Here is a 13,000-nt window from a genome sequence, read left to right on the forward strand (position 1 = left end):
CGACTTGACATAAGCAGTTGATAATATACAGCAGGAAACAGCAGACAATAGTACATAATCATTTGCATGAATGAGGCAAAGCATCTGTAATTTGTTTACTTTTATGATGTGCACTAGTGACTAGATGATGTGGAGGCTGAACAAGTTTCAATTCTGATCTGAGAAATGTACAGAAGCGACTGAGAAAAACCGTAACGTTGAAGTGTTTCTCTCTAATCTCTGACAAACACACATCCTGTGAGACTTCACTTGTCCCTGCTCTTCCTGCTTTCGGGAAGTCTTCTTATTTCTTTCCCTTCGTGTTTTTTTTTCTTCCTCTTAATTTTGTGTTTTTAGGGATACATGTATGCTCTTTTCCCATCAGGTCAGGGTTCAATTCATGGGAAAAACATGAGTAAATCACTTTCCGTTTACTGTTTTGCTACTCCACCTGTTCACAGGCTTTCATGAGACTGACATTTAAAAGATTTGCCTGCTCTGGGACTGTCAAGCAGTCAGTTGCGTCATGTGTCATATAATTCTAGTTTTGAAACATGTGCTAGTGGTGAAGAATTCCCACCATAAGGGAATGCACTCAAATATCCCAAATATTCCTGATTTTACAGAATGCCATGTTTTCCTTTTAAAAAAAAAAAAAAGAGACCCGGGCTTGAGCAATTTTAAACACCAGCTCTTCTAACCAAGATAATGCCTTCAGCCCACGTAAATCCCGTGTGAGAGCGAGGATGTGAAGCTTGTAAAGCAGAACACACATTTTCCTTGTTTTCACTGGAAGTATTAGGTGATGAGCAGCAGCTGCAGCAGATGTGGGGAACTTAATTAAGAACATTGGACACTGTTTTTTACAAAATAAGCAAATTATATACTAAAAATAAGAATTACAAGAATTGAAACCCCAATAGGCTATGTCCCACTGAAATCACATTTAATCATCTCTCTCTGCAGTCAAAAACTGTTTTTAATGTATTGTTAATAGGTTTGTATTATTAGAATGAAGAAAAAGTGCTGCAGCTGAGCAGCTAATTAGCGATGTAGCCTGCTAACTGATGTTAGCGGTGCACTGTTATCCGGTGAATGTTTGTGTGGTGGCTCATTGAACAAGATAAGATGCAGGGCAAGACGTGTGTTTATGTTTGAGAGTTAGATAAGAAGGAGATGTTAGCAGGAAAGCTCATGTGGGTCTGTGGGTCTTGTGTTGTGTAGCAGGATGCTATCAGGCTCAGTGTGACCGTCTGCTCTGCTTATGATTGAACGCCGTGTCATCGCTTTGTGCAAACTATTTTGATAACTGATTTTCTATTCTGAGTCCCTTTTTTCTTTAGTCCTAGATGACAATAAATGAATATCTTAGAGTTATGGACTGTTGGTCAAGACAGTTGAGGTCACTTTAGGTTCAGAGAAACAAACATTTTTCACCATTTTCTGACCAATTTTATGGACCAAACAACTAATTAATCAATTGAGAAAATAATCAACAGATGATAATGAAGATAATCATTAGTTGCTGCCTAATTTGCTGTATCAAAATAAGGACTTCAGCTATGTAAGCAGGGATGGAACAACATTTAATTAACCTCATGTAAAACTAGGGGGCACCATCATGAAATCAAACGATTTAAAATATAAATTTCTCCCTTTTTGGTTCCAGATTTTTTCTCTAAGGAGAACACAGGACAGTTGAACTACAGAGCAGTTATGCAATATGCTGTAAAAGATGGAGGGGAAAAAAGGCAATTTAATTTCAGTCTCTGATGCTCCCAAATATAAAGTCTAGCCCCGCTCAAAAGAAGATCCACTAGGAACGATAAAAGTAAAGATGACAGAGCACCCAGAGGTATTTTCATGCCCACAGTTAAATTATGACATTAGACATGAATGCAGGAACAGTCTGGTTTACAGACAAAGCTCTCTGTGAGTAAGTGTGGGAATATTCCACTTTGGTTTCTCCCCTGGGGTGAAATCTCTCCAGTCCGGCAGTCCTCAGCATCACCACCCGCTGCGCTCCCTCCCTTCCCTCTTTGTCTTTTCGGGTCTCTGTTGCAGTTTCTCCACTTGTTTTCTTCTTCTCTTCTTCTGTATTGATACCACTCCTCACTTCTCCTGTTTCGTCTTGCTTTTCCCCATCACGAAAATATGTTTTTTTTCCCTTTCATCTTATTTTTTTGCTCTTTATCCCGTGTCTCAGTTTCCTCTTTTTCTCTCACTGCTACTAAAACCAAAATCCGTGCCATAAAACGTCTATAAAACACGACTACTTTATACGTCTGTCTTTAAATTTACGTGCATGCGCGAGCGTTTTGTGTGGTTTACTTTCATTGGCAAGATCCAGTGAATTCTTCGTGAAATGTGTCAGCAGTTGTGAGACAGATTTGTTCTTATTTGGTGCGGTCAGAACGGGAGTTCATTCTCATGCCCAAATCTTTGAATCTCGCCGCTCTACAGGGACTCTGTTTTTTAAACTATCCTGCTCTCTCCATCCTCTTAGGGCTTCTTGTCTTTTTTTTTCATTTCTTCTCTCTTCGGACTGTCTCTTTTCCACTTGTTCCATCTCCCTCCCTTTCCTGCTCTAGTTATCGCTGTTTGTTTCCGCTTTTATCTTTCTATTTCACCAGTTTTTATCCAGGAAAGCCTCACTTAGAATAAAAAGTTTCCAGAGCGCATCAACCATGACCTACAGATAAACTGATATCGCAAAATAACCCACAAGGTAAAAATTAAACAAAGTGCAATTGGAACAAGTTGGAGCCTTTTAATCATTGATAATACATCATCTAAAACAATGAACACAATGGATTTAAGAAACCATCACATCTGATTCTGAAATATTCTATTAAAGGGTAAGTTCACAGTTTTTCAAGCTCTTGCTGTGATCATTCCTCCTGTTCATACTGACCATTAGAAGATTCCCTCCGATGTGATTACAGTGTAAGGGATGGGGAACAAAATCCACAGTCCTCCTTTTGAGCAAAATGTATTTAAAAGTTTATCTGAAGATAATATGATGCGTCAGCTTTCTGAGTTAGTTAAATAAAGTGGATATCTTCCAAAGTTATTAAAAATATCAGTCTCGATGGACAGTGCTTTCCTGATCAGGTGCAGTAGAAAGGATTGCAACAAAAAAAAAGGGAATTTGGCACTAAAAAGACTGTAACTTTGAAAGTAATTGAGTTGATTTGATTAATTTTGGCAGCTGACGCTTCATATTAGCTTCAAATAAGTTTTTGCTCAAAAGACTCAAAGACTGTAGAATTTGTCCCCCATCACTTACATTGAAAGTGCATTATGAAGGGATCCTTAATGTTCAGTATGAGCAGGAGGAATGATTACAGCAAGAAAAACATGTCAGTGTTCATACGGGAACCTGACTGTTGTTTTAGGACAAACCTAAGGATCAACAGCTCAAGGAGACAGCAAAGATTTTCTGCAGCAATCTCTGTTTAAAAGTCAAATTCAAACTTTCTTCAATCATCAACTATACAAGTAAAAGAGCAGGTTATAAGATGTCTTGTCTCAGTGAGTTAGATGGTGAACCAGCCTCATCATACAGGACCATTCACCCCTGTTTCCTCAAATTCTCTGGTCTGGACACTTGCATTAAAAAAACAAATTCATTTAAACTCTTCTGTATTTGCTCCTATATTTGAATCTTGTGATTTCTCACAAAGCCTCCATATTCATATTTTAATGCATTTCAATGTTTTACTTTGTGTGTACTATATATTTTTACTTGTCAAACACATCATTTCTTATTTTTAAATCTATTTGCAGACATTTCAAATTTGCACGAGTAGTTCAGTGAGAACTTTTAGGAAATGTTGATCCTCATAAGATGTCTTTTTCCCCGCCTTACTCCCTCTTTCCTTCCTCATTCTTTCAACTTTTAACCACTAAAATGTCCACTTAATCACTTATTTTATCTAATTCCTCTCAGCTGAGAAGCTACATGAACTCAATGGTGCATCTTTTTTGATGTAGCAAAGCAACATTGTGAAACATCTTTTTAAAAAGCCAGCTGGAAAACGTTGTATTCAGGTCACCTGATCCTCAGTTTTGTATAAATTCTAATCTGTCATCAATCAAAATTATGCATTTTTACCAAAACTTTATGCTACTAACAAATAACAATGAAAAATTGCGGGAAAAATATCTGAGTCTATTATAGTTGGAAGCACGGGCTGTTTTCCATCTCTGTCTTGGTCTTTGATCTTAGCTCAGTGTGACTGTGCATTATGTAATCACACACATGTGCTCACACAGTCACACAGACATCGGAGGGGCTTCGGTAGGAGATTAGCCTTTGCAGGCGGCATGTGTTCGGCGGGAGGGGCTGTGCGCTTTGGAAATAAACTTTAATTTCCTGCAGTCATGGGAATTTGACCCCTTTATCCCAACACACACACACGTACACACACACACACACACACTTACATGGACACAAATACTCTCATTTTTCTTTCCTCTATTTAAAATTTTGCAGATTTTTTTTTTTCCCTTCTGTTATTAAGTGGGAAAAAGAACAAGAATTTCCATCTTTAGCAGCACAATTTGTGATGGACAAAGCTCCCATCGTGCCTAAATAGGGAAAAGACCCAACTTTGAATGTGGGGATTTCTAAACAGCAGCTTTAATAACCCAAACAATGGCTTCTCCCATGTAAACCTGTCAGAATGAGAGTGAGAGGATGTAGAGTTCGTAAAACGGGGCAACTGACTCGAAACAAAACACAAACACACGCTATAAAAACACACACAGAGGAAAGCTGCTGCAACAAATGCCTTCTCGTATGCACGATGTCAGCCACCAGCATGTGGGCGTGGAGTTATTTTCTGCTATGTTGCTGCGCTGAAAATATCTTTATGTGACTGATGTGGCTTTCTTTATTTGGCTAGTAATCGACAGCAATTTAGGAAATTACGGCAGAAATGCAAGATAAGACAAACAGATCTGTTAAAGCAGCTATAATCAATATTTTTGTATGAAATGACGGTGTTTAATGTGAGCAGTGTAGCTCGTAGTGACAAACCTACAGTCAATTATCAGCTACTGCAGCTCCCGTCGGGTTTACGGAGCCTCATAGCGAGTTCCAGCTCATTGTTTAGCTGTTCGGCTGCAACTTTACTGTTTTGGTTCATTCTCAGCGCTCTCATACTGTTGTTTTTGGCTGCAGCAGGCAGCTGTTTTCAGAAATAAAGCTCTAAAAACCAACCGTACGCTACCTGCTCAACACAAATCACTTTGACATTAATTTCCAGCTGCAAAAATTGAGATTTCAGTTCAATTTGAAGTGTTTTAAGATGGATGTTTATTTTGGTATTATGCCCTTAAATACAGTGGTGCAATACTTATGTACCATTTTGAAGTACTTAAACTTTCCATTTTATGGTACTTTATACTTCTGCTCCACTACATTCCAAAGGGAAATATTATACTTTTTATTCCACTACATTAATTTCACAGCTATAGTTACTTTTCAGATCAATATTTTATATGTAAAAAACATAATGAGTTTATAAAATATGAATTGTTATTAAAAAGCTGTTTAGCTTCTGTGTTAAAACTCTATTGAGCATTTTGATACTTCACATACATTTTGTTGTCAGTACTTCTGTACTTTTTAAGTAAAATTTCCAAGACTTTTGCTTGTGGAGTATTTTTTTCATTGTGGTTTTGCTACTTTTACATAAGTAAAAACTCTCAGTACATCTTCCACCACTGCTTAAATATGACATCACGCTATTCTCTTCTAGGTTTTTTCATACACACACACAAACACACTCATGCCATATCCCTTTGTCTTTCATGTCATTGTAGGCAGTGCAGCCATTAGGCAAAGGGCTATTCAAACAAACAACACGGTCTTCTGGTCGTCTATTGAAATGGTCCGCTCTATTCTTAGAACTGAGGAAGAGGTACAAGCACTCAGGAAAAAAGATAATAAGTGAATGAGAGAGGAAAGGGAAATAGGTCGTGTTGAGGGCGGTTTGAATTGGTCCTCTGTGTCCTTGAAAAAAAGACGTAATGATTGAGCTTATTAAGTTAATTTGAGGCTCACGAAACGACGAGTGAGATGTTTGTTTCATGTATGTTTGAGTGTGTCTAGAGATCCTTTTGAAAGTGTTGACCGGGGCGTCTTAACAAGTACGTAAATATACATAAAAACACACTTACATAACTGAATAAATGAATAACAGATATGACTGAGCAAATTATACACAGCAGTCATTGTTCAGACTAAAGTACACACATACTACGCAGGATTTTCCTTAGAAAACAATGTATAATATATAATCCCTTTCAATCCTCACTTATGACCCACTAGAAGTGAGTGGTGGTGTATTTATCTGCAGAGACTCTGCCCTCTGCCTGTATTTTCTTATTTTCTTATTATTTTGCTGTGTTCGGGACGTTTCTGGGTGCCAATAGCAGCGTGCAGGATGTGAGGTCAGGACTCTATAAAGACGTAGCAACCAGGTTACATCGCTGTGTTTTTTTTATGTGCTTCAGTGTTTCCCCTAAATACTTTCAATAGCGGTGAAAGCATTGTGCTTTGGCTGCGTTTGCACCAATTGCAGCATCTTCCCTGCTTTGTTTTCGCTACCGCTGCTCCCTCTCTTCATTCACTCTCTAGCTCTCTCGTACTCTCAGCTCGCTAAGGTGTCATTGAGCTATGGGGGAGGGGCCAACTTTGAATGTTGTGTTTACAAACAGCAACCGATAAATCCTACATAGTATGCCTTTAAGCACCACTAACAGTTTTATTCATGGTGACTTTTTCTTCCCCACAGAAATACGCAAACGGAGAAAATCTCTGCGGAGGAAGTTCGACTCCTTTTCAAAGGAAAAGAAAGAGCGAGGTGAGTTCAACACCAACCAAACAGTCAATGTGCGGTTAAACACAACACCATCTCTGGCTACTGTTTGTCTCCTTTGATCATCTGTTTATTCATGTGAATGTGTTTTCCTGTGAAACCCCTCTCTGACCCAACACCCACGGACCAACAGCAAATGTTATCATCAAACACAATGGCCCCTCTGTTCATTGAAGCAGCATCACCGCCGCTGACGTCCAGTGGCTTTTACCGGCACTAACCACTAATGTTCTCATACACTTGAAATACTGTGTATATAAAGCACTCATGGCTCAAGGCTGCAGACTGACTCATGGGAGGGTTTTAGTGAGTCAAGCTTGTATTTCTTGGTTTCTACGTCTCTCCTACGTCGTTTTGACACAAACTGTATAATGAATGCAAACTCCCTGAGGGTGCTCTTCAACTCCTCCAGTTAAGTATGTTTATGTTCCAACCACCGTCATTACTGGAAGTAACGCGCTTAAAATAACATTTCATTGTTTCAAAACAATATCACATGTGGTTGCTCATAGTTTTTTTTTTTAATCTGATTATCTCCAGATTTCATTGTACTTGAAATATCAAAGTCATGACCACAGTTTGATTATTTCATAAACAAAAGCAGGGTAGTTTTTTGAGATTGCATCTTAAATAATCTGATAAAAGTAATCTGTGAGGTACTTACAGTTACTTCATGCACTTGCACGTTTTGTGGCACTTCAGGTGGACCGAAGGTTTCTCATTGATCTACTGTGGCTTGGATTTGCACCTTTGGGCATAAACCAAATGAATAAATGTAAAGTGACTGAAGTAAATGTGTCAGTCATAATCCTCTTAGACATTCTCAGCTCTACTTTAGTCGTCTTTTGTCACCCCAATAACCCCAAAATCCAAAACCCAAACCCCAAAATGCTATAACCCCAAAATCTTCAGGGTCATTTGTTTTGTGATAATCTGATCAGTTCAAGAAAGAAAAACAAATAATGTCCCTGCTTGTTTAATTCTGTGCAGTGTAGCAGTGTACTCATAGTTGAGTCACAACGTCTTGACATCAAGATTAGTGAGCTTGAATTTTTTCCTGTGTTTTCTCGCCTAGTTTGAGAACTTCTACAACGTGTTGCATGACATTTCCCACGGCAGCACAGAACATTTAACTACACACAACTGTACGGTCACATGGCGAAGCAATAGAGACACAATGATCTGAGTGTGGAACAATAAAGTAGGTCCCTGGCACCTTTTTTATGATCACCTCTGTCCTGAACAAGACTGAGAAGTTGTGAAAGACAGGAAGCTATGATTGGCAAGGGTCCAACGTTTAGTGTCCGATGTCTCTTGGCCAAGTCACATTAAGAGTTTATGACGGTGTGATTTCCTAATCTGACACAGTGACCGTCTCTGACGACAGAAATGTTGTGTGGTCCGATCCAGTCATAAAGTGGTTTCTTCATTCATCTTCGGGTCATTTTTGTAGTTCATAGACCTTTTTTTATTAGATATTATTTCAGTTTGTACATATCAAGCTTACATGGTGCAATTTCCTAAATGGATTTGTGTTTAATAAAATTGTAACAAACTAATAGAAACGCAGCAAATCTGGAGCCAGTTGTTATTCCAGCATACAAGTACTGGTTGTTGTTTGGGGCTGCAAGATATTATAAAGCTTCCATGTAGGCTTTTTGTCCTTGGACATAAATTTATAGCAGGTCATTTACTTAAAAACTGTCCTCAAGTTTAGTTTTAAAGTACTGTTTTTTTAAGACTTTATACCTGCTTGATGCATGACGGGATTTTTTTTTGATAAATCCACGTAACTAATCCAGTTGTAAATGTAGCTGATGAAGGAGATGCACTTAGACCTGCGTGGACAGGCTGAACAGATGTTCTTAATTATGTATAAGACCAAAATTACTATCACTAATTAGTACGTGTTTGAACAAGTTTCAGGATCTTGCTGTATTTCCAGCAGACATCAGACATTACCAAACAGAGAGATAGAGTTTATATCACATTTTTGCAATTATCCAAACCCACCAACAGTGTTTTCGGAGTCTTTGTCTTATCTTCCTCTAATTTCATTTCGATGCTGTCATCCTCCCCATAAAAGATTTTTTTTTTTCTCTGCTTCTAAGTTTACAATCAGCCAACCCTCCCATTGTTGTGCAGAAACATTCAATGTTGATTTACACAAAAGGCATGGCGTCATCTTCAGTGGTTACAACTTATTTTTAAACAGGAGTGCTGTTTTTTGTTCATAACTGCACCACCTGTGAAGCTGACAGTGTTAAACACCAAAATGAAGCATGTTTACTCAGTTCAGTACCACAGAAAGTGATGCAATAGTGTTGGCAATGATCTCCTTGCACTGTTTTATCAGTATTATTTTGTTTAATTTTCTCTCTCAGTCTCTGTTTGTCTCTGTTCTATGTCAGCTCTTTGCATTTCATCTCCCCCTTCTGCTTTCTTTACCTCCCTCTTCTTCTACTCACTCTTGCTATAAGCCATGTGGCAGATCATCTGCTAATGTGACCCCAACCTCTCACAAAGAGATGTTCTCTGTTCTCGGGTGATTATCACAGCAGGGCAACATACGGGCCAAAACACACACACACACACACACACATTCCCAGGCTGTCTGTGCAGGTCTTTAAATCCCGCCTCCAGCCTCTTACACACAGGGACTTAGTTGAAGCTAACCCTGCTAATCAAAACACAGAACATTGGGACCTGGCAGCGGTCCTGCTGGCTCCGCTCCCCCTACTACTGGAGGCATGACTCTGTGGCTTTCAGGGGTCGGCACATGTAAGGTAACAGATAACAGTGATGGGTTTAACAGAATGCTAACGTAATCAGTTCGAAGTTATTGTAAGAACAATAATAATTCATTTTTTATTTTATTTGCTGTTTTCACTTTAATAGTAATAATAGTTTGTAGCTGTTAGGAATCATGAGAAAAGCTGCAGCATTTAGGTTTAGCCGTGCAAGCTTCTCTGGCGCTGAAAATCATATCAGATAATGGAGGAGAAAGCAAATATAAAGCCCGTGATCTCAGATCGTTAAGGGTAATAAATGAAGGAGGGTGAAGGTTATTGACATTGTTTATGTCTCCATTGTGTCTGTAGGCCTGTTGGACCCACGTGGATTCCTACAAGCCATGTTAGAAAACAGTGCAATTATGAGAAGATCATGTGAATATCCCAAAAAAAAATCATATTCATCTGGCATTTATCTTTTTTTTTGCATGCGGAGTTGATGCACAAAATATTAGCATAATCTAATTCAAAGCTTGGAATAGATGTTGCCGGAATAAAAGATTTTTATTGTTCTGTTGTCTGATGATTGTTTTCATATGTAAGATTTCAGATGCCCAAACCCACTAATCTCTTCTCCATCAGGAAACTCACGTTGAGATTTTAATCATTGACAATAGGCATTTTAGTTTGGTGGTGTCAAGTCAGATTTTATTTATACAGCACCAAATCACAACAGAAGTTATCTCAAGGCTTTTTCACACAGAGCAGGTCAAGACTCTTTAAGAGTCCATCAGCTATAAAATCCTCAAATCCTCTGACAGAGCCTAAGATACACAACGCTGGATGACCATGAACACATGTTTACTGTAACATGTTACACATATTGTACATAATGTGAGATATTATAATACATATATACTGAGAACACAACTTCAAGTTCATTTCTGCTTTTATTATTTGGTCTCTGATCTAAGTTTTATTAGTTCAGTCCCTTTTGATAATATTACCTTGTATAGTGGAGCTTCACTGCCATTATTTATGGAATGTATTTGATGCACAAGTGACAAATACAGTAAAAAACAACAACTTGAAACCCTGAAACACATTCAAAATTGACACATAACTAAACACTAATGGTGAGTTTCGACTGGTGGCCAGGTGGTGGCTGTGGCCCATTTTACATGAGACCATTTAAAATGTTATGATCTAGTTAGATTTCTGTATTATGGCAAACATCTGGCCCATCCCACATGTATCTACAGTGTATGTTTTATGTTGTAAACATCATTTGTTTCAATAAATAAATAAACACTTATAGAGCCTACACAGAGTAGGTTTTCTCTAAATAAAGGAGCAACAATGTGTTTGCAACATTCACTTTGTTTAATTCTGTCCCAAACCAATAACAGCATAATACGCTTTATTTGCAAAGTTCTTAACTCTAAATTAATAAATTCAAGAAATGACTTCAAGGCAGCAGAGTCAGTTTCTTAGACCCTTCAACCTCCAAGGAATGTTTGTGCATCTGTACTGTCTTTACTCTGCTTTGGCATGCATCTTTCTTTATCTTGGGAATCGGCTAATAAGAAGTTACTTAACCTCGATCTTCTATTTGTTTCAAACTGGGGTTCACACGGAGGACGTTCTGTGTTAACTAAACACACGTTTTTTAAAATGCATTAAGACAAATGCCCTGGAGGACTGGTATTATTATCCAGCTGCTGATGTGGTGAAACAGTAATGAGAACTCAACAGTGTCTAAATATATCTCTTTCAGTCTTCCAGTAACAGTAACAGATGATGACCTGAGGACCCAAATTAATAAAGAAGGAAAGCAGTGAGATTCCTGAATGACAAGGTGGCAACCAGTCAGACACGCAGCTGTCTGCTTGTCTGAATTTTAGTGTTAACTCAGGACATGTTCAGAGGGGTCAAATCAATCAAAATGTGTCAGAGACGTTGAGAAAATTAACTAATATTGGCTGGTACAACAGAAACAATCTAAATATATGTGATGTTTTGGAGAGAATTGATTTAATTTATAGAATTTGGCTCCAAAACAGACAATAGAAGATAATCATGTGAGTTAAAAATACCCCTCATTATATCAATAAATATTAGTTTGTTGCCATGGCGTGTAAAACAATGACAAATAATGCTTACTTAAGTTTTCAGGGCTCGATAAACCTCACCCTTGTAGATCTTTGACTAGCAACCAAAAGCAGCCTGTTACATTTTCTTGATTTTTTTTTTTTTCTTTTGCACATTTTATTTATGAATATTTATTTATTTAACCATGTTTAAAGTGTATTTCCCCTTCATAAAGGTCTAAATGAGGGTTTAAAGATTTGTCCATAATGTCATTTGTATAGAAATATTCTGATATAAGTCCCTTTTTTATTTTATTTTTTTGGCCGAAAGACTGTCAATTATAAAAGTATTGATTTTAATCAGTCTTGAAACAAATCCCAAGTGTAATTTGCGTTTGAAAGACCTTTTTTTTTTAAAGCAAACATTTTAACAGCACAGGTGTAATTAGTAACGTCAGTAATGGCTGCTTTCCATTTGCGTGCCCGAGTTTCTGGGCCTTCGTACTGTGCGCACTGGCACACTGTCTCGGCTTACTGGGACACCCAAATGGAACGGTGCCATTGCTACTGTTATTAGTAACACCCGTGCTTCTCCTGCTTCGACGAGTCAAAATGTCAGCTTGGAAAAAGAATTCATGTAATATCGAGTGTATAACTCCTACAATTCCTAGAAACAACACTAAAAACATGAATTCTGGACCCTCAGTGCTATAATGTTCTTGAATGTATCTACCTGTCCTCCTTGTTTGATTTTTATTTGTCAAATCACTAAAAAAGGACAATTTATTCACCTTTATCTAACTTTATAATAGTAAAACCTCTCAGATGTCTAAATGTCTTGTTAGAGCTTCTCTTCCCGACTCTGAGACAACAACATTTCCAGGCTGCCACAGCCAGCTATTAAATCCCCAACTGTTTACTTTACACAAGCAAACACCCCAAGTACAAGAAGCTAACGCTGTTGTAGTTGGCAAAGGATGCCAGCAAATGTGGCCAAAAGTCAGGAGGCAGCAGCATGGAGTGGTCAGCTCGGCTGTTCCTGCCAACAGACGTCAGGACTGAGGAATAAGCACTGATTTACTGATCAAACAGGGCCATTAGAGTACAGTGTGTAAGACACATTAACAGATGGCATCTATTCAATGGTCAGAGCCCGTTCTTGCTGGCAGAGGATGTTGTGTTTGTTTGAAATGCGTTGGACCAGACAATGTGTTAAAGTGTCCTTGAATGAGACATTGAGTTCTTCCTCAATAAGTGGCAAGTTAGAGGATTGCTGTTATTAGATGTGTGCATTAGAAATAAGGTTTTA

General features: G+C 38.2%; 1 protein-coding gene across 4 annotated transcripts in view; it reads left to right on the top strand.

Moving 5' to 3' along the window:
• Nucleotides 1-13,000, top strand: part of arhgap36 (Rho GTPase activating protein 36) — an 80,271-nt gene that overhangs the window by 40,701 nt on the left and 26,570 nt on the right. For all 4 annotated transcript variants that reach the window (XM_067579234.1, XM_067579233.1, XM_067579235.1 and 1 more), the window contains exon 3: nucleotides 6,786-6,854. In XM_067579234.1, coding sequence (XP_067435335.1) covers nucleotides 6,786-6,854 — 69 coding nt within the window. The remainder of the gene's footprint in view (nucleotides 1-6,785; nucleotides 6,855-13,000) is intronic.

The sequence above is a fragment of the Thunnus thynnus genome, chromosome 22, assembly GCF_963924715.1.
Source record: "Thunnus thynnus chromosome 22, fThuThy2.1, whole genome shotgun sequence".
In the NCBI taxonomy this organism is placed as follows: Eukaryota; Metazoa; Chordata; class Actinopteri; order Scombriformes; family Scombridae; genus Thunnus; species Thunnus thynnus.